Source organism: Leguminivora glycinivorella, chromosome Z (assembly GCF_023078275.1).
Source record: "Leguminivora glycinivorella isolate SPB_JAAS2020 chromosome Z, LegGlyc_1.1, whole genome shotgun sequence".
NCBI classification, from domain to species: Eukaryota; Metazoa; Arthropoda; class Insecta; order Lepidoptera; family Tortricidae; genus Leguminivora; species Leguminivora glycinivorella.
This window is the reverse complement of record NC_062998.1, coordinates 31,495,123-31,518,247: the sequence shown is the minus strand read 5'-3', so window position 1 is coordinate 31,518,247 and position 23,125 is coordinate 31,495,123. Positions and strand designations below refer to the sequence as shown.

At 35.5% G+C, this 23,125-nt stretch overlaps 2 protein-coding genes across 2 annotated transcripts in view; one reads left to right on the top strand and one right to left on the bottom strand.

Moving 5' to 3' along the window:
• The first annotated feature begins 578 nt into the window (after positions 1–578).
• On the top strand, positions 579–18,763 carry LOC125240651 (retinaldehyde-binding protein 1-like). Its single transcript, XM_048148650.1, has 7 exons — positions 579–679; positions 13,425–13,620; positions 14,493–14,652; positions 15,002–15,063; positions 16,475–16,668; positions 17,099–17,303; positions 18,233–18,763. The coding sequence occupies exons 2-7, from the start codon at positions 13,437–13,439 to the stop codon at positions 18,439–18,441; spliced, it is 1,014 nt and encodes a 337-aa protein (XP_048004607.1). The 5' UTR covers positions 579–679; positions 13,425–13,436; the 3' UTR covers positions 18,442–18,763.
• LOC125240650 (chondroitin sulfate proteoglycan 4) overlaps positions 18,763–23,125 on the bottom strand; it is a 36,328-nt gene continuing 31,965 nt past the window's right edge. The window contains exon 24 of the mRNA XM_048148649.1: positions 18,763–23,029. The gene's annotated coding sequence lies outside the window, so the exon portion shown is untranslated. The remainder of the gene's footprint in view (positions 23,030–23,125) is intronic.

Genomic DNA, 23,125 nt, shown 5'->3' with positions numbered 1-23,125 from the left:
ATGTTATGTACCTATAATACATATATTCAATATCCTATAAAAAGCTCATCATGTAATTTAAGCAAGCATAGTGCATCACAAATGAAAAAGCTCGTAGTTCAGATTCCAAACAGACGTGGATATGTATAGGTATTAATTTTAATGATAGGACCTACTACCTTCCTATCATATTTAAGGTCAGTTAATATTTAAAGGTTACTACTGAAAAAAAAAACTAATCCTTTAGGGTTTAGAAAGTAACATCATGAAATTTCAAGCCTGAAAGTAACTCAAAATCTGGATCAGAATCATTTAAAATATATCTGTATCTTCGTGTAAATATCATGTCAAATTGGTTTTGAGCTCTTGTGCTTATATCCTTAAGATTTGTGTTTTCAAATAGAGGTACACACGTCCCATTCTTAGGGTTCAAAGGAACCCTTATGGTGCGACTCTGTCCGTCTGTCATTTTTTCTTTAATTTCTTGCATCTAAGTATATCAGTTTAAATATAATAATTTTACATCAAAAAATGTTTCGTACCCCTGTGACATTCACTACAATATCATCACAGTCGCAAGTCCATAACGCAACTTTAGCAAAATACAGTGTAACTGTGGTCCACAGTCAGTGTCTGCCAGAGCGCAGTGGTGATAGCACGCGCTCCTGTCGAGCTCTCGCATTGAAGGAATACCCCACACGTGAGTACCAATTTACATATAAAGTGCATATGATCAAGTGAACTTTGTAAACATTGATTTAATTCACAAAAACTCACGCTGTGCGAAGTGCGTTGCGATAGTGTTTAAGTAAATAAAACTTTACAGTAAGTTTAGTGCTTTCAAAGTTTTAAAAACAAAAGATAGTGATCTTCGTTTTTTGTTTATACTCGTAATACTAAATGAAAAATCAGCGGTTCTCAAAAAGTTTGTACAAAAATTAAGGAAAAAGTTAAATTTGTTTTTTTATTCCTATTTTGTTACCAAGATTTTTCTGATGAATTGAGATTTAAGTAAGGTTTATTTCGTCATTAAGGTTCTCTAGTATCTATATTTTCTTAATTATAACAATTATCCTGTATATATCTTACGAAAGTCGACTTGTATTTAAAATGTGGTAACAAAATAGAATCAATTAAAATTTGCTAACGTAGCTGTATGTACTTTTTGAGAACTGCTGAAATATGTATTTACGAGTTATGGATAATTTCACTGAATATACTAGCAGTGAGCTGCGAAATTGCATGGAGAAATTATGAATGAATTCGTTGATAAATTCGCCATGCAATTATGCTGTACAGTCACCATCCGATGTTTAGATGTATAGTGGAGGTCAAGGTTAGGTTTTACAGCAGCGTTAAATGGCAATATTTATATTACTTACGATAGATAAGGCCTTTAATATCGGACGTAAATCGTCATAAATTTAGGAGCAATGACTAAGTATTTAATAAATAAATTTGTAAACATGTACTTTCGATCAAACATTGACTTTCGATCCGGACGTCGCGGGTTCGAATCCCGGCTCGTACCAATGAGTTTTTCGGAACTTATGTGTGAAATGTCATATGATATTTGGCAGTTGCTTTTCGGTAAAGGAAAACATCGTGAGGAAACCGGACTAATTCCAATAAGGTCTAGTTTACCCTTCGGGTTGGAAGGTCAGTTGGCAGTCGCTTTCGTAAAAACTAGTGTCTACGCCAAATCACGGGATTAGTTGTCAAAGCTGACCCCAGGCTCCCATGAGCCGTGGCAAATGCCACGTCCCACGGAAAAGTTCAATAAGGCTTGTGATGTTGGCACTTAAACAAAAATATATAAATACTGTATATAGAAAGTACCCAAGACTTGAATATAATAGTAATTATAACATTTTATCAGAGAATTAATTCGTTTTAATCCATAAACAACCCTATCGTTCGACTCTGCGCATGTGCGGCTCGTTTCTTTGTCAGAATTTTGTAGGCATTTAAAAAGGCGGCATTTCGTGAACATCAAAGAAGTGGGCCTTCTGTACTTGTTATATTCTGTGGTATCATACACGGATCCTAAATAAGGCGAAAATTTTGGTGAGCATCGCCTCCCCCGTGAAACTTCGTATAAGTGGTTAACGTAACGACCTTTCAGTGTCCAGCAGCAGCAGTCAGCTGCCATATAGACCAGAGTGCACTCGAGTGGTTTGTTGTGACACTTGTGACATTCATAGAAGAGTGTGGACTTGTCATCGTGACAATATTTATGTCTCCTTCTCCTTCGCAAATCGGACTGATATTGTTAACTAATGAAGTCGAGCGAGCGTGCAGCTATAGTTCAGACGTGTTTCAAATATTTTTAAAATAAATCAAAAATACAGTCGTTCTACAGTGAACTTTATTTCAAGCGCTTTAAAGCTCATGTCTAACTGACCAACAAAGTATTCCTTATCTCGCTAACTGCAGTTCGGCACCTCAAGCTCCAAGGAACTACAATGAGTTTACTACTACGCTCACCGGATGGAGGCGGTATTAGCGGTATCCAGCCACTTAGCGGATCGCAGCCCAATCTCCCAGCGAGTTCGGAACTAGATTACCAAAAGGTAACTTTCCGTAATAAGCGAAAGATGACAGATGCCTCAGATGACATATTAATAGAAATGGCAGACCTAAAAAAACAGCTGGCTGAGATGATGTCGCTTTTGAAATCTTCTACCAAAACCCAAACAGAAAATATCGCAACTCTCTGCCAGGACGTAAGTGCTATTAAAAACCAAATTACTAACATATCCAACAGCATCGACACTATTACTATTGAGCAGAGTCAGCTAAAAACGAATATAACAAATTTGACCGCTTCCGTTAACGCTGCCGAAAATAAAGCAAAGCAAATTGAATCGGACTTGCAGTCGTTGAAATCAAATATTCAACAAGGTTCCGGAACACTGACACCTGACTGTTACAACAACGTTATCGCAGAATGCCAACAGCGAACCATTCGAGGCAGAAACCTTATAATAGTCGGAATCCCAGAAGCAGATCCTGAGACTTCAGACAGAGATGCTTATGACAAAAATGAAGTGGACAAGATTACAAAAATAATATGTAAGGACTACCCCGAACCCTTGAATACCATACGCCTAGGTAAACATGTGGAAAATAAAGTTCGTCCAATAAAGGTCAGCTTCTCATCAGAGGCGACGGTAAAAAGCATTCTCCGGAACAAACATAAAATCATAGCACAAAAGGTTAAAATATACTCTGACCAAACTCCTTACCAGAGAGACTTTCTCAAAAAGGTCCAAGAGGAACTGCAAGCCCGAACATCCAATGGTGAGACCAACTTGTACATTAAATATGTCAAAGGCATACCAAAAATCATGTCTTCACGGCCAAAAAACTAGATAGAAACGGACACGGAAACGAATATTGTTAAACATTAAAGATATCAAATAAAAGTATATATATATAATATAGTTTCAACAAAACGTCTAAATTTAATAATGATAATATTGAATAATATTTAACGCGTGTGTATTTGTTAGGCAAATATCATGTCCACAAATAAATCATACATTACAGTATTGAAATGGTTTAATGAAGTATATTAATGTAAAATTTTCTATAAAAATAAAACATGTATATTACTCAAGAAATTGCGGAAAATAAATTAAAAAAAAAAACATACATACATACATATACATAATATAAGACAAATACATATACAAACATTTTATTTGAAAATAACTAACTGTAAATTCGTAATTCCTTGAATATGTATACATACAAATTAAGTACACCATTGCAACAAATTACCGACTCCACGCTATCGTTTCGTAGCTCACTGACACATATCAAGTTATTTGCTCGGCGGCTGCGAAGAATGAAATGATACCAGCATAACTTCACACCGAAATCTGTATAAATCTTGCCTAACTAAGGACGCCTCTATATTAGTCCTTACAATGTCAAATGGAGAATAGATGCGTTCTGCAAATGTTGGGAATAACAGGCTGGTTGCCAACTATAATTTGTGCGTTTTAAGTTATCTGAGCCGGTTCACTAGTTATTTCTACCTACATTCATTAGAATTGTAACTATTGTTGAACAGTAGTATAAAATAAATGTTTGTTATTTTTACTATGCATTGTCTGCACGTTAGTTTTAAGTATTTATAAAAATATTGTGTTCTCATGTAAGTGAATTTTGTAAATTCTTTATGAGAATAAAGTTCTTAAACCATATAAACCATAACTATACTTTGTACTTTTAGGTATTAAAAAACTGTAAACACAAGGGTTGTTTATCAACTAACGTTTGGAATTTGGAATTTTTTTCGTATTTAGTAGGTACCAATGCTTCAGTCATTGTGACACCTACTGGGTCACTGTCGAGAACTGTTGATTTTACCCTATTTACTAGTAACTCATTTGTAGTAGAAGTCTATGGAAATTCCCAGACAAAAAAAATACGAACGTGCTAAATTCGGCAAGGGACGGTTTGGTGCAACCGACCCTTAAAATTGATAAATATTCATAATATTTATCGAGATAATACAATTAAAAGTAACATAACAACATAAAACACTATAAGTAATAGAAAATATATACAATAAAAAAATACATTAACTAAACTAAACTATGTACTACTTAACTTAAAATTAACTTACAAAAAAATACTCCATAAGTCGTCACTATAAGGTTATTTTGGATAGCCAGACTTAATCTCTGGCCGAAGTAGCTGCCAGCTCTCTGGTCACCAGAAGCATCGACGAGGTGCTGGGATACGTGGTCAATTTGTATGGCCAACCTAGGCTCCAAGGGGGCCATGATGACCTTTCGTATTTATGTTATCATAACATTAATTACATGAGCTGGTTGAAAGTTTTACGGAACCCTCGGTGCGCGAGTGAAAACTGGCATTTGACCGTTTTAATTTATTTTTAGAATCCTAGTTTTATTTAAAAAAATAATTAATAAATAATAATTCAGACCTACGAGTACCTACACGTTCCGTTCATAATTAAAATTAAGAAACTTCAAAAATGGTAAATGTTAAAAACATCAGTGTGTTTTGATATGACCACAATTTATATTTTCTTACTTAAAGCAGAAAGGAATATTTATCATCACATCGTACCTTTATTTTTAGGGTTCTGTACCAAAAAGGTACAAAAGGAACCCTAATGGCGCCGCTCTGTCCGTCTGTCTGTCGGTCCGTCTGTCACATTACTAAATATCTCGAGAACTACTTATGCTATCGATTTGAAATTTGGAATAGTTATGAACATTTTTAACCTCTATAAACTGAAGGTATTTTTTATTTTTATTTAATAATATTAATTATAGAAAATGTCCAAAATAAAAGGGGGGGAAACTGTATATGTCAAGTTACTAGGTCAAGTGGGGTATCGCTAAAAAGAGCTCAAATTGTGAATATCAAAACTATTTTTTATAACTTTTTCGTTGTGGGAAAAAAAAGAATTTTGAAGTAAAATGTAAAAAATAATACCGTCACGTCAATACGTCCGTTATTTTAACTATTGAAAGTTCGTACGGAACCCTCGGTGGGCGAGTCCGACTCGCACTTGGCCGGGTTTTTTTATCTGATAATAACATTCGCATCAACACACCGCGCAATATACCTACAAGTAGGTATCATAGTTTATTGGTTGAACTTTCGCTCAATATGGTTTTTTATATTATGTTACTGTAAAAGCCCGAAGTACGGTAACACTAGTATTTTATACAATCGTGATATAATACAAAGCTTTTAAGCTTCGTGGCCTAATAGTACGGTACGAGAGTGAAAAGCTTAATTATATTACTATTGTATACAATACTTTTTCTACGAGTCATCATCTTCATCATCAATGGACGGAAATATCATCATTCATGCAAGTTAAAATTAATGTTAATAGAGTCGTTCACCGTTGTATCAACATCGAATTACCTAGCAAGGTTTGTAATAACCGTCTCTGATTGGCCGATAACGCGACAGATAAAAAAAAATGTGTTTCAGATGCAGGAAAATTTGCCAGGTATCGCAAATTAGTATAGAAATTGTATGAAGTTCTATTTTTTAAATTATTACAGTTAACTAAAGTCAACTATAATGAGCTTATTATAATTGAGTTGGAACTGCCATAGAGTATCCAACACTGAAAAGTTAGCACTTATAGTTTAGTCTGTGGTGTCCTAATTGACAGATTACAGTCGACAAGTAGAAAAAAGTTTTTTATAGAGCTTCCCTAAAACTTCTACCTGATACAACTTTTCCCGACCGCCGTGGTAAGACCTAGGTTTTACCAAATCGATGTCGTTAAAAGTCCGAAGTAAACAACAGATATTTCTCACTTCGAGATTTATTTATCAATCCGCATCGGTAAAACCTAATAGGATTTCAGTTTTGAAACCTAGGATTTGGACCGTTTTTTTTTTCAAAGTTGTCCACCCCTTTTTTTGGACTTGGAGAATTTTATGTGGTTTCCACTCAGAATCGAGAGCTCTTTAAATCATTCAGAGTATGAATCGCGTAAAATATACCCATGTTACAAAAAAGTGGGGTGGACAACTTTGAATTCCATGCCCATTTACTGGTAATACCTAGGTTTTAACGTACTTCTGTGAAATTATGTCGTGCTGCAAACTGATAAATAAATCAATATATAAATATATAGGACAACTTACACAGATTGACTGAGTCCCACGGTAAGCTCAAGAAGAGGCTTGTGTTGTGGGTAGGTACTCAGACAACGATATGGGTATACACAATATACAAATACTTATATGTATACAAAGAAAACATCCATGACTCAAGAATAAATGTCTCATCATCACACAAATAAATGCCCTTACCGGGATTCCAACCCGAGACCGCGGCTTAGCAGGCAGGGTCACTACGCGCTAGGCTAGGTCATGAAAGTAATTTAAATTTGTTTACATCGTGTGTTATTTCATTCAACTCGACTGTTAGTGTTTGACGCACATTACCTAGTTGAAAAGATAAATTAAAGTTATTTAAATTTAAATAATATTTTCTGAGTAACTAAGTCAACGTACTAGCTACATATCAATTATTAGAAATACTAGTAATTATACGAACATACGATTCATCATTTTGGTTCACTATTATCTGGCAGAAACTTTTTACGCATATATTTGATTAGTTCTTGGCAGAAGTCAAGTTTGGCAGAAACACCTTACGCAGAATATGCTTTGGCACAGATAATTTCGCAGATTTTTGTAATACCGAATCGTCTGTTGTCATAATGTTGATGAGCATAATAGTCTTCTAGTCGAACAATATATTTGCAGTTAATATTTGTGCATAATATTTAGGCGGCATAAAGTTGTAATTTGTTATTTGATAGCGAGTTGGATGTGTTGGGGATGCAAGATACCTAACACTCCTCCTCGCTTCGCTCGTCGTCGTACCTAACGGTGACTCTGGGGCAGTTTTTCTTTTCTGATAGCGAGTAATAATTCTGCTAATGTAATATTATGCTATAAGATTATTATGGTACATACAATTATGCTAAACCAAATTCGACCAAAGTAATGTTCTGTAAAACAATATTCTGCCAAATGTATCTTATGCGTGGTAGTAATAATGCCAACTAAGTTTTCTGCAAAATTACCATTCGACCGAAAGTGTTTCTGCGAAACATGTTATGCGAAGTGTGTTTCGGACTAAAATTATTCTGCCAGATGTGGGTAACCCCATCATTTTACATAGATATTCAAACAAGTGTGAGCAATCCAAAATCGGCTGCCAGTCTTTAAACATCCAGGAATAAAGTTATCAACTTACCAAACATATTGTTACCTTCAGTAAGAGGATGCGACGAGGACGTTACTGAAATGTAATAACCCTAAAGTCTTGCTGGAGGGTGAGCCCTTAGAAGTCGTTGATAAGTTCTGTTATCTTGGATCGTCTGTGTCGAGCAACCTATCCCTAGATGGAGAGGTCAACGTTCGCGTCGGCAAGGCGGCTACAACGTTCGGCAGGCTGCGTACAAGAGTGTGGAATAACAAATACCTTACCATTAAGACCAAAATGGCTGTATATCAGACTTGTGTCTTAAGCACACTCTTGTACGGCGCCGAAACCTGGACGTCTTACGCTAAACATGAACGAAGACTCAACGTGTATCACATGCGCTGCCTTCGAAGTATTCTTAACATCACATGGAAGGACAAGGTTACCGACCAGAGAGTGCTGGAGATCGCACAGGCTGCATAGCATCACCGCAATACTCAAACAGAGACGTTTGAGGTGGCTAGGGCACGTGCACCGCATGAGCAGCACTCGTTTGCCCAGGCAGACTATGCTAAGCCAAGTCGCGTTCGAGAAACGTAGCGTAGGTCGACCCATACTACGATTTAAGGATTGCATAAAGCGTGACTTGGTTGCGTTCGGCATCGACTGTAACACGTGGGACGAACTTGCATCGAACCGCAATGAGTGGAGAAGTATCGTCGCAAAAGGTAGAGAAACCCACGACAACACCTGGTTTCAAGACTTAGCCGTAAAGCGTTCAAAAAGACACAGTCGCGATTCTCCTCGGCGGTGGGGCCTCAATTTACGTGTACGAAATGCGGACGGGCATGTCGCTCCCGGATAGGTCTATATAGTCACGCGAGGCGTTGTCTCTCGCATTCAGACGCTGCTTAAATCATCTGTCAAGATGTAAGAGGCCTTATGATGAAAGTACTTAAGTATTTATTACTTTATGAGGACGACATTCCTTGTGTATATTTGTACAAGTATTCATGGCCGTTGTTTCCTGTGAACGCATATTATTTAAGAATGTTCGAACTGTGTCTTTCGAACATTCTTAAACAATATATAGTAAGTAGGTACAAAATCATCAATATTCACTTGTTAACTGCTAAATTATTATTACATACTATTTAAAATTGGGAGAATTGCGTACGCACTGAGTTGTGAAGTGTTCAGGAACTGATGTTTGAATGTCGACCATTCGATTTCGTGAATTCATTAAATCATATCTTCACTATAAGCCATTTAAATTCTACTAACGAAATTGAAAACGAGTGATCAAGACTACTTAGATTTCAAAATTTTAGCGCTCGTTTTACAAAAAATGCTGTTTACCGATTTCCGCTGACCTGAATGGCGAAATCGTGCTCTCGAGATTCAAAAATCGTCCCCCAGTGCGTTAAATTAGAAATCGTAACGAACCAGATTTTTTGTCAACACTGTTAGAATGTCCGGGTTCACCGAGTTGTTACATATTTTGAAATGAATATAATTTTAATGATATTCATTTAAAAAGTGCGTAACGATACGGACTAACAAGCTTTAACAATTTCTTAACTGGTAGGTACAACGATACGCATTTTTATCGAGATAATTAGTCTCAAGAGCAAGAGCCTTTACTCGTACCATGAATTTTAACGTTTACTACCTACGTTACTCGTTAGCGTGACGGCAGGGACCGAACAGAACCGAACGAAATGGTACATGGAATGCAAGGATTATTTATATAGGATCTAGATTTTCATACTAAGAATCGTACCTCCATTTTTTAGCGCCACCCATTAAATACTATCATAACTACACTGATGATGCCTACAAATTTATTTTTTTCAAAATGTGTATTGACGTGATATCATGATATTAAAATGACGAAATATGTCATTTGTTCTTTAGGATAAAATTTAACGTTCCAACTCTATTGACGTTTGATTTTTGCCATGAGCAATTGAAGGCATGTTTACAAAAACAACATAACTAACATTTTTTGCGGATTTGAGTTTTTGGTATCATAGCATTCGTCTAAGCAGGATCTATACGTAGAGCAAAAGATAGTGTCCAAAAATGACCCCAATTGTCCACACTCAGTCCCCAAAAATATACCCATTTTGCAAAAACTACATATCTACATTGTTTTTTACAAAAAGAACATAACTGTGAACTCTTTTTAGTTTAAGTAACGTTTTAGGTTATGTAACTGGCAAATAAGTGTACGATTTTAAAAAAATGGAAACAAAACTATCGCGTTTGATGTACGTAATAACCTATCCAGAAGTTTCTTTCACATCTTAAAAATGAGTGGAAATAACATTTCATCCCCAGAATCGTTGAAAAGTCTTACCCTAAAGAATATTGCTAAAATTTTTAAAAATTAAGAAAATGCCCAAGAACTTCAATTTAAAACGTGCTTATGAGTCTTCACTTCCCCTTAATCCTCACAAAGTAGGCGACTTGAGAAAATTGATGCAGTTTTTGGTCAAACCATCGAGCCATCAATTCTACCAATCAATTTTGTATAATACGTGTCAAGAATCGTCGTCTCTGGAGGTAGATAACGATGACAACAGCAGCGGATGTGAAGATTAAAGTAGATCCACTGGTTTAGTAAGATAAATGATAGAATACAAAACATAATTTCTATAGAAACTTGTTTTATTTTCTAACAAAAAGAACATAACTAACAAAATTTTACAAAAACAGCATAACTGACGAACTTATTTTTCATATTTTTTCTAAAAATAATTGTCTTTGAGATGTGTAATCGTGTGTTTCGGAACTAATGGCCACTTACTTAAATAACGTATACAACGTTTATGTCCAATAGCTAATATATAAGAAGACATTTAGTTTTTTTCGTTTCCTGTAAATTCATGTCTAGTGTAGTTATGTTGTTTTTGTAAACATGCCTTCAATTCCGCCCTCTGATTAAAAGACAAAAGCACGCAAAAATATTTGTGAAAAATATGATTTTGGCCTATTCCAGGCTCCGAAACAGCGCCGTCCAGTTTTAAGCCTAAAAAGCCCATACATTTCAGGGGTACGTTTTTTTGTATGGGCTTTGTCAGTCCCGTACCATATCGTTCTTGATGGAATGTATGTATTTTTTGGTTCTACTTAGTATGCAAGTGGCACCTAACGGATATGAACCCATTTCATTTTCTGCAAGGTACAATATTTGACATTTTCCGTGTCGTTTACGCTATCGAGTAACAAATTGTAAACCGCTTATAAACGTGATGGAGACTCAGGCGGGGGCCCCTTGGGGGATAATTTAGGTACTTTTTTAGTTATTATTTTTCCCGATATCTCAAAAAATAGTATTGTAATTATTATTTAGAAGTTCTGTGTCCTGATACAGCTGAAAACTGTTACATAAGATTCACCCCATAATTTTCTCAATATAGAGCAAAAATGTCTATCAAGCGCAAATACTGAACCTATCTACAGTAGCCGTAGCACTGTAATCAACTGTAATACCTATTTCGTAAAATAGCACGAGGTCCCAATGTTAATTCTTACATAACGTAAAAAATTATAACGTTGCAAAAGCTACTCGACCCAGTATCTTGTTACTCAACGTCGGGCGAGACGAGACAAGTGGGAGAGCAGCTTGGCTACTCGAATATCGCTCGCCGAAGGAACCAGCCGGCCGCTTCATAAACTTGCTTAGGTACCGACATTTTGATAAACCAGTTTAAATTTCATTTCATACTTGTCTTTGTGCCTATCAAGTTACTACTAATGTTATGATAGCCTGGACCAAAATAACAAAAGATTTATATACGTAGCGAGCAGTTATAAAGAGTTTTGCGGATTTCTTAACATGCGGTTGCGTGCCGTGATATTATCTTACGCCGACGGGCGTGTTGAGAAACGCAGTTGCCGCCGCTGACTCGACGGATGACTGATGTTTCTCTTGCAACTTCCATGACCTAAACAACTTTGATAACTTGGGTATTCATAAGTCGCATGCTTCGTTTCAATATCATTTGTATTAAACACATACTTTATTGATTTTTTTTTAAATTATACAATTAGATTACAATGCAAGCACCCACTTAATTGATACTCTAAATTAAAACTCTTCGTTTACCCCTGCAGTGACGTGCGCGTTATAGTTTTCTTTAAAGTTCTGTTTCATCAATTGATTTTAAAATGATGCATCTTTGACGGGTAATGCGAGTCGGATAAAGCGGTGTAACCAAGATCAACATCCAATGCTTTTTATTATATTAGTCTTATGAGTAAACACATACCCGTCACTTTTACGTTAGTTGATCTGTGTAAGGTGTAAGGTCTCCCCAATATTAATTTATTCATTTATTATATAAAAAAACCGGCCAAGTGCGAGTCGGACTCGCTCATCGAGGGTCCCGTACAAACTTTCTTCCAAACTACCTAGTTAAAATAATCTCATGTTTTCATATAACTCTAATGACTTGACTAGAAGACAAAATTATAGGTACTAATGAGCATTATTGTGTATAGCGCCATCTCTCGGTGAATTCGCTAACTAATTTGCGCGACCTGTATACTATGTTGGTTTTTAGGGTTCCGTAGTCAACTAGGAACCCTTATAGTTTCGCCATGTCTGTCTGTCCGTCCGTCCGTCCGTCCGTCCGTCCGTCCATCCGCGGATAATCTCAGTGACCATTAGCACTAGAAAGCTGAAATTTGGTACCAATATGTATATCAATTACGCCGACAAAGTGGTAAAATAAAAAGTGGAAATAAATGTTTTGTTAGGGTACCCCCCCTACATGTAAAGTGGGGACTGATTTTTTTTTCCATTCCAACCCCAACGTGTGATAAATTGTTGGATAGGTATTTAAAAATGAATAAGGGTTTACTAAAATCGTTTTTTGTTAATATTAATATTTTCGGAAATAATCGCTCCTAAAGGAAAAAAATAGTGCGTCCCCCCCCCCCCTGTAACTTTTGAACCATATGTTTAAAAAATATGAAAAAAATCACAAAAGTAGAACTTTATAAAGACTTTCTAGGAAAATTGTTTTGAACTTGATAAGTTCAGTAGTTTTTGAGAAAAATACGGAAAACTACGGAACCCTACACTGAGCGTGGCCCGACACGCTCTTGGCCGGTTTTTTTTCAGGGATAATTCTTTATAATGTTAACCGATTTAAACAGTTTTTACTTTATTGGAAAGAAGACGGTTTACGTAACATCTCGTATTAATTACGATATTATATTATTAAAATTGAAGTACGATATACATTCGCAAGGGTGGGTAAATTGAAAGTAAAAATATGAAAAGTTTTTTGTAAATAAAAAAAGTTTCCAAGATACAAACACGATTATATTTTTCCTGTAATATTTAGCATAAAACCAATGTTTCCTAAAATTTTCATAATTTTTAGTTGGTAAACTTCGGAGATAAGGGGGGGGAACGGTATTTTTTTTTACATTTTCCTTCAAAATTCTTTTTTTTCCACAACAAAAAAATTATAAAAAATAGTTTATTTACGTTCAATTTGCGCTCTTTCTAACGATATCCCACTTGACCTAGTAACTTGAAATTTACAGTTTGCCCCCCATTCATTTTGGCCATTTTCTACAATTAAAATTCAAACCGGAACCCTAAAAGAAAACATTTTGACCCAGGTTATTACAACCACCCAGAATATCTGTTTAAAAAAATTGTTAATTAAAAACCCTCTTTTCCTTATTTCCAGTAAACCATCAAGATGTCACGAAGACTGACGAAACGCTACCTCCTACCCGCCGACGACTACCAATGCAAGCTGTCAGCGGAGACGCAGGCGATCGCGGCAGAGCAACTGCGGGAAACTGAGAGCTCCCGCTCGCAAGCGCTCGCCTCGCTGCGGAGCTGGATCGAGCAGAACCCCAAGTTCATGACCATCCGGCTCGGTGAGTTGCATACCACATACGTTACTTAACTACTTATGTAATTACTAGCTGACCGTAATAACTACACTAGCCAAGAGGAAGGATAGCAGATATCTATTGGTAATGCATATCATGTTTTATCCATATCAAAGACATATATAACTCGGTATAGACAGATAAAGTCTAAGAAAAAAAAGTACCTCAGTACCATACAGAAAAAGGTACGGTGACCTAGATGGCATTACACCTTCGGGGTACGCTCAGCTAGATGGCGCTAATATTAATAATTGACGTTTTAAATTTTAAAACACATATCAAGCTAAGAATATGGGCCAAATTTTCAAAACTCAGGTTCAAAAGTTTTAAGCCTGTGTCAAGAGATGGCAGTCTACTTATGCACTGTGATTACACATTTTTACTTCGACAGTAACTCCCTATAATAACTCAATCCTCTTTGATCCATATGATAAGTTCCCATAACATGTTTAGAAGCTATAGCTTAGGCCTATAGGTAATGGCCTATATTAACAGACTTTTATATCTCTGCAACCCTGTCTGTATGTCTGAGGTTGTCTTGTAAGGTTTTCTATAAGGTACCGACTATTGATAATAATTAAGTGATTCGGTACTTACATTCTTTAGAACAATTTTCAATTCTTGATTCTCATTCCATGATCAAAAGTGGATTATTCTAAACAGCGACCAATCTTGAATACTGGGAATAACTGTAAATTAAAGTAGGTAATAAATATTTAGCATACGTAAATACATAATAGAAAACCCATTAAAAAGATGACCTACTTAGATTTGAAGTCTGTTAATAGTTTTCATGTGTAGACTAGGAACCTACATTATTTATTACCTCAAGTAACTTATTGTTTCGATGTTTCCAGATGCAAACTATCTTCTCCGCTTTCTCCGCACGAAAAAGTTCAGCGTACCTATGGCCCAAGAGGCCATCGAGCGATACATTCTGCTGCGTCAGTCTTGGGGTATTGCCTTCAACCAGCTCGACTATAAGCTTCCCGTCATGATGGAACTTATAGACCTGGGGTATGGATTTATTTTTGTAATTTTTACTTTTATATCGACAGACGAGTGAGGGAGAATAATGCACGATATCTAGGACAGCATGCATGAACAAGGTAGCAAAGTGCAGAACTAGAAGAGTCATACAAAGCATATTATGCTTTGTATATACATATTCTGTAATATAGTATTGGCTTCGCACTTTTACATGCAAAGAATGCAGGGGTATACTTTGCACATGTCTGTGAGTAACTGTCTATACAAGGAGTCCATCTTCATGTTAATATGACAAGAGCAATTTTTCACTAGAAGGGCCAAATCGTACTATGAAACAATTGCTTATCAACCATTTTAAAATCTCTTTATGTTTCAGGTACATTTTTGTGAGCCCATTCAAAGATAAGAATGGTCGTCGAGTTATCATATACAGGCCTGGTAGATATTATCTAAGACTATCCTAATATCACCAGTTATGTTATTCACGTAGTATATCTTCATCGCATAATATGAATTATTAATAATTATTTTAGTATCAGGATATCGCTATTTAATATTTAGTAGATACTTTATTTATTATTTACTTGTGAAATGTTTATACACTATTCAGTTGGCTTAGGTTTCGGTTTGACGCGTCGAAACTGCTAGGGCCCAATTTTATAAAAGGTTTCTTACCTCTAATCGATGCCGACGTCTGTTTCTAACAATATATATTTGTTATTATTCTAGTAAGAGAGTAAAATAGGGCTTACAGGTAAAATGTCTTCTTACCACTGTTGGTTTGTATGATTTTCATATTCGATCACAGCCTGATAAAACAACCTCTATTTATGGTAAGCAGTTTTGATGATGATGATACTTAGATGATTTTAGACATTCCAATTGGCCGTGAGTATCGAAGTAATTGCTGTCGAAAAAAATATACAAGTTCAGTACCTACTAGGTACTCTACTATCTTCGAGATATTACTAACAAAGACAAGCACAAATATCGACGGTGAAGCAACAAGAACTCCTAAGTACAGTCGACTACAGAGATATGTATCCACTTTTTCACCTTATTGCATTGTAATAAGGTGAAAAAGTTATACATATCTTTGTAATCGACCTGTACTTAGGAGTTCTTGTTACTTCACCGTCGATATGTAAGGTGCGTTGTATTCTATGGCCATCTCCTGTGTCCATTGCCTGGTCAACTCGTTGGTTGGTACAATTAACATTGCATTGTCAATTTGTCACCCAATTTGATTTTATCGTAAGTTTCTTACCTACATATTATAAGCAAACAGCAAGCTAAATAAAATTCTGTAAAAATTAATCAATAGCGACCCTATAACGCCCCATGCGTTAAGTTAAACAATGAACAGTTATAAAAGATATATAAATATAACCAATCATGAAATATTATTACCTATTTATATTGAATCATTGACTACATGCCACTGAGAATTATGTAATTTGTAATATAATAATATGTTTCAATATGTATATAAATTACACACTTCATGTATATACATGTTGTACATTCACGTGGTTCGAAACTCGAAATAATGAGGAGAATATTTATTCAAACCATAACTAAACATACTAATTTCTCCAAGCGTAGCATGGTGTCATTCATTAATTTTATTTCGAGCGTTCGAAACATGTTAATTGCTACGTTATGAAAATGTCACTACCTAATTATTCGCTTGTATAATGTAAAGAATAGCTTTACGTCGATTTATAACTACCTCACTGCTTTTCACCCCATTGCCCATTTTATTGCAGCACAAGTGGATTATAATGACTAAAACATGAATACCAATTTTTTCGCGATGACAATTTTTAAAGTGGCATTGTGTTCGTAGGTGTATTCGATCCTTATAAGTACACAAACCAGGACATGTGTCGGGTGATGGCGATCTGCTACGAGACCCTGATGGAGGACGAGGAGGTGCAGGTGCGCGGGCTGGTGCACTACGCGGACGGCGGCGGCGTCAGTTTCCCTCACCTTACCCTCTTCACTCCCAAAGAAGCTGTGCGAATTGTCAAGAATGGAGAGGTAACAACATCAACTGTCTTCCTTACCTTAACGGCACCTCAACTTTGGTTTCATATATTCAAATATACGATATACGCACGGTAATATATCAACATACCACACAACATGAAGACCCCGTCATCCGACGTGAGTGCTCGCGACGACTACACTTCGTGCACCGTCCGTGTCTGAATATGTCGCATGATAGTTTATCATTCTGCTTTCGTTTCATGATGACTTAGAATCTTGTGGATGATAGGTATATATAATGATTCACTTGCCATTTTCCATTCGTTTTGGGTCAGCGCAGCAAATTTTCGTCTTTCTTATCCCTCGCCCGTCATCTAACCATTTACTTGCTTTCGTTTCATATCATCTCTCACTATGCGATACATATTTCTTGACATACCTTTAAGCTAGATGGCTAGTTAAACCACGTGTATAATTTCAGAGAACTATCCCGATGCGACACAAGGAGATCTACGGAGTCAATGTTCAATCAACAATCAAATTCGCACTGGACTTTGGAATGGGATTAATATCTGAAAAAATAAGAAAGCGAGTAAAGCTGTACACATCACCCGAAGAAGTAGAAATCGATAAGAAGCTGCTACCTCAGGAGTACGGCGGAGAAATGCCAATGAAGCAGATGATAGGTAAGTTTAATATACCTAATAAAATATAGGTAATTTGTACATTACCGGGCAATCCAATAACAGTTAAAACAGCTATTTAAGTAATAGAATGTGGATTACGATACAATGAGGAAAGCTTCAGTGTAATACTTTCATTTAATGGCCTATTTTAGATTTAAGTTAGTCTTTCCCATCACGGAACAATGGTATTCCGGACCTTTGGGAGGCGTGCGCGGGGCCGAAGCCAACACGTAGAGGCCCTTTCGACATTTTAATGAAATGTAAGGGGTACACCGAGCGGATGTTGCCCTTGCCCGTATCATGGGACACACGCAGAGGCAACACCCGCCAGGGTGTAAGGACTATTTGAGAGTTAATGGAATCTAAAATGAACTGGTCTATTTAACCCCCGACGCAAAAACGGAGGGGTGTTATAAGTTTGACGTGTCTGTCTGTCTGTCTGTCTGTCTGTCTGTCTGTCTGTCTGTCTGTCTGTCTGTCTGTTTGTCTGTGTGTGTGTCTGTCTGTGGCACCGTAGCTCCCGAACGCATGAACCGATTTAGATTTAGTTTTTTTTGTCTGAAAGCTGAGTTAGTCGGGAGTGTTCTTAGCCATGTTTTTTGATGAAAGTGATGGACTAAATACTGGGCTATGGATAAAAAACCGGACGCCTGCCTAATAAATAAGGCAGTTAGTTATTATTATTTTAATCACACTCCCACAGTAAATGTTCAATTACACGTAGTCGGAGCAGGAGGTAGAAAAATCATTCTTGTACGTTGCACAATGTGCTACTGTAACTTGTACAGATACATAAGAAGATATGGTAAACCGTTCTTGTAACTAAATACATAAATAAATGAATTATAAAAAACTTAGTAAATCGTTTTATGAATAACTCTATTACTCTCAAAATGAACATCTCATATAAACATATTGGTTATTTATAGAATTATGGAAGGAGGAGCTGGCCAAGCAACGCGACACATTATTGATGAATGACAAAATGGCGGTCCGGCTCGAGCTGTACAGCGAAGCGGCGCGCGAGGGCGCCATCTCCGCGCTGCGCGCCGGAGCCAGCACCTGCGCGGGCGCCGACGCCGTGGGCGACGCCATGCGCGGCCTCACCGGCAACTTCAGGAAACTCGAGGTCGACTGACACCCCTGCCTTCCTACCTTACTCATACTCCAGACTGAACTTAGTGAATCGTGAACAATCTCGTTGTTTAGTTTTGTACATAACTGAATCATTGATGAGTACAAATCGTAAGCATGTTCTTTTTCTATGAAAACTTATGAATTATTGTTAGACAGTTTTAGTATTATTACCAAAATAGATGATTTAATTAGTTGTTATGTTTTTGCCTATTAGTTTGTTTATTTTATTGAATAAACAGTTTATTACTTTACACGTGCGTTTAGACGTTAAGGGTAAAATCTGGTGAGAATTACTTAAATTGTAAAATAAAAACTTTACCAGTTATTGTGTTATTATTTATTAAAAAACTGTTAACTACCTAAATGGTAGAAATTAATACAGGATACGGATTTTCACATCGTCACTTATGTCATTTTTATGCATAACAATGGTCAAACATAAATGCAACTCTTAACCCATTGTCTTCTTAAAAAACTTATAAAGAATCCTGAAGTTAATTTTTTTAAACCGGTTTACTTACTATAACTAGCTATCACTATACTAAACACTGCAGGCCACACCAATATTAAAAACGACTGACAAAAATCTTCAGCAGAATTCAACGAGTAATAAAATATCATAAATATATTCTTAATTCTTTGTTGTTAATTTTTATTAAAAAAGCAAATGTATACAATCGTCTCTAGTCATTTAATCTATTTCATTTATAAGTGTGCCTACATTATAGACTGTCAAAACTGCAACTATCTACAACGTCGGAATTCATACATAAAGTACCTACGATACTAATATGGATTCATTACAATTTGAGCGTTATAATCATACTTAATTTATAATCTGAAATATTACTATTTCAGAGTAGGTAACGAGAGCTAGATAGATATCACAAACCAATACCATAGCGTAACAATGTCAACAAACACCCAACCACAAATAGCTCTGGAAGCAGTGGAGCATAACGAAAAGTTTCTTCATCATTTCAATAATATATTTTCACTGATTCGATTGTCACTGCCATGGCTCCCTCTTTTTATACTTGATACTTTAGTACCTATACTAGTGTGTACCATAATAATGCATACAAATATGAGCGAGATCATTATGAACATGTCAGTAACTATTACAAATTCACAAAGACTGGTTTGAGGATTATACTCATAAAGTCCATCCTCAATTCCCCATCCATAGCCTGTCAGACATTGTGCACTAGAATATTGGTCTACAATAAGTACCTCTGTCTGAATGTATCAGTCATGAAAAAGCAATTAAAGGAAAGATTAAACTTATTTTTAAAATCTTAGATATACGTTTTCTTTTTTAGACTATTATTATTTTTCGTACATGCTATAAATTCAAACGAACGATTAGTAATCGAACAATGGTACTACATTTTCTGGTTTGGCATATAGCTTGGTTCTACAAAACGAACGGACTTCCGTAACGGACAATGAAAATAAATTTCAAAACTTGGCACTTCGTTTTATATATAGTAAGATAACAACGTATAGTAAATATAATAGAATAAATTCTTGTGAATTAAATGATTGTATGTATGTAGGTAACGAACAATCATTTCAGGTAGAAAAAGGTTTCATTGAACTAATATTGGCAAGAGTTGATACTGTCGTTTGGCACAAACGTTTTTTTTTTATTCTACTCACTCGTTTACATTTGATACGAGGTGTGTCGAACAACATGCAGTCAAACACTAACTTATTTTTTTATAAGGAAAGTTTAAACTGAAATTCCAAAGATTGATGCTTAAAAATCAGTGAAAACCATAAACCGTATATTTTACGAAGTGATAATTATTATGTCAAATAGTATGCACTTAATCCGGAACACCCTGTATTCAATTTTACAGGCTACAGTTCTTTACTATTCATGGGCGCGTACTGAAATTTTATAGCGTTTATTTAAAATCATACACAAATGAAGGTTTATCAAATATATATAAAATTATGTTATATCACAATATTTTTTTTTTGTTGTTATTGTATAATTTGGCAACATTCTATAATTTCAGCATTCAATGGAAAATAATAATCCAATCTATACTAGAAAGTAATCATTTCAGTAATCTTTCTATCTGTAGACCCCTCTTTGTAAGTGGACTAAATTAATTCAGATACAATAATTATTAATGCAATGCATTTTAAAATAATTAAAGCATTAGTTTAACTGTACTGTCGATAATTGACATGTGATTACTTTTCGAAAATGTTAAAAAAGTGCTACAAGACAAGATTGAAAGAAAAAAATTAGTTATCTGTAAAGTCGGTTTACGGACGGTAGTTTGACGTTGTCACGTCAATGTGTATTTAGCGGCAATATAGGTAAGTAATTCATGCATTTAAAATTCTCATTGTTTAATCTATACTACTGTAATGTTTAAAGTTGTCACGTCAAACTACTGTTCGTAAACCGACTTTACCCTTTTAAATTTTAATAAATAATTATAATACAGTTCTTATAACAGTTTACTGTGTCCATTATAAAAAATATTGGTAAGGTTGACAAAATAATTATAAATATGTGAGGCGATGTCTCAAACAAGATCGGTTTTTATCAACACCACCGAGTGTGGACATTTTAATGGCTTATGCCCACCATATTGGCCTTAATTTGACTAACAATTTTGTTGACAGTCTCACAGAGATAAAAATCCGTTTTGAGGAATATTTGTAAGTACTAAAGTCTTTCCTTGTGAAGAACTTTTTAAAGAAACATTGGCTAAATAGATGAAAGATTTTTCCTACAGTTTACTTCAACATCATTAAATATGATATAATAATAAATAATATGATTGAGACTTAAACCTCTTAATAGAACGTACATAAGATTAATTTTAATAGTAATTGAACTTAATAATTAGTTTTTAAATCAAGCTTAAAATTATATACTAATCATTAAAACTTATAACTTGTGTATAAATGTATTCTTAGTAGAACTTTGGCACGGTCCTTGGCTTAGTTTAGGGTAAGCACTTCACTAAAATATACCGTGAAGTGAAAAATCTTACACGCTCGTTACATACAGTGACAGTAGGTTCTCTGTTTACAGACCTTGCCACAACAAATGTGTTTAGTTGTATCTCTATATTTATAACGAAGACACAACGTTTATATTATGTCTCAGGTAAATATTTAAGATGTGCAACGACAAAGAGTCAGTACTTAAATAGGACTTAACGCAGGATCTTGTCAACATTTTTATATGAGAACAAATAGTAGAACAAACAAATTGAAAACATAAAAATCTGGTACATAAAAATAAAAATTTATAAAAATTTAATGTACAAATATATAATACCAGTCCCAACAGATAGTAAAATAACCTTCATATTTTTAAGCATAGGTCATTTAAATTACTAAATATTTTCTATAATTTAGAAATAAATCATTATAATTGCGTAGAAATAGCTAAAAGTTAAAACGTATACAGATTAGGTATCGTATCGAACACTTCGCATATAGCAATAAATGTATTCGTATTCCTTCCCAGATATATCATAAGGACGGTGTCATTCGTGCAAGCGTCGTAGGAACAAAACGTTCTCCATTCTAAACAAAATGATCCGTACATTGGTTTCTAGTTGTATTCATTTACTGCTGTAATTTTCCTAACAACAGTTGATTTAGTAGGTCTAACGCGAAAAGTTGCAATGTTTTGTTGAGATACCTATTCTACTATTTATGAAATATTCTTATGGATAAGGGTGTGTGACCAAATCTGCAAACTTCTCTAATATTAACCTATAGTGCTCAGTCTTGGTATTTGACCAAAAATTAAATCTAGATTCTACGTTTATTATGTACTTCAGGACATCCTCGCATAAGAAAAACAAAAACGTACCTATTAATTAATTTAGGTAGCACAAGCCTCACTCTAGGTCTTTAAACATTACAAGGATTAAAAACATCGCTTATTGGTTTTGTATTCATGATTCCTATGTAATGAAAATGAGAGGCCTTTTGATGTTAATCGCAAACGAAAAGTAATTTGTTAGATTTTTATTATGTTACTAGTATTGTAGTAGTCAAAACTGCCTTGATCGCCAACGGCCCTGTCAGAAAGTCACTGCGATCTGTACCCGCCTGGGGCCGTTGTTTACCCTTCGTATCATTTACTATTAACTATACAAGTATACATTCATACGCCGACCCGCAGAGAAATGAGCTCATTAACAACCTTCATCTTTCACACTATTACAATTAAACAATTTGGCACCACAATTGTAAAAAACAGCGAAACGCTAACTTACATTACACTTAGGCCACACCCACTCGCAACAGCGACCAACTCCATGGCATAACAAATGCCCGTAAACATATTTATTCGGTTAAATTGCTTATTGTTACGAATGTGGAATTCCTAGGAACATGATTATTACAGTATTTTTATTCAATAGTTTTTGGTTTGAGTAGGTAAAGAGCTCAGACTGCTCAGAGGGTTACCTCGCAGTTTTCGTGCTTCTTGACTCCGTAGTTGCTGAGCAGGAAAGGCGTAGGAACAAAGTCGGCGTAGCGCCGCTGCGGTAGCCGCCGGTTCAACGTCACGCAGCCTTCTTCGTGCGTCGTGAGGATTACTGTAATGTGTAGGTACACTATTTATATAGACACATATACCTAACGAAGATCTGCGTATCAGCTTGGGCCAAAATGCTTTTAAATGTCCGGATGTT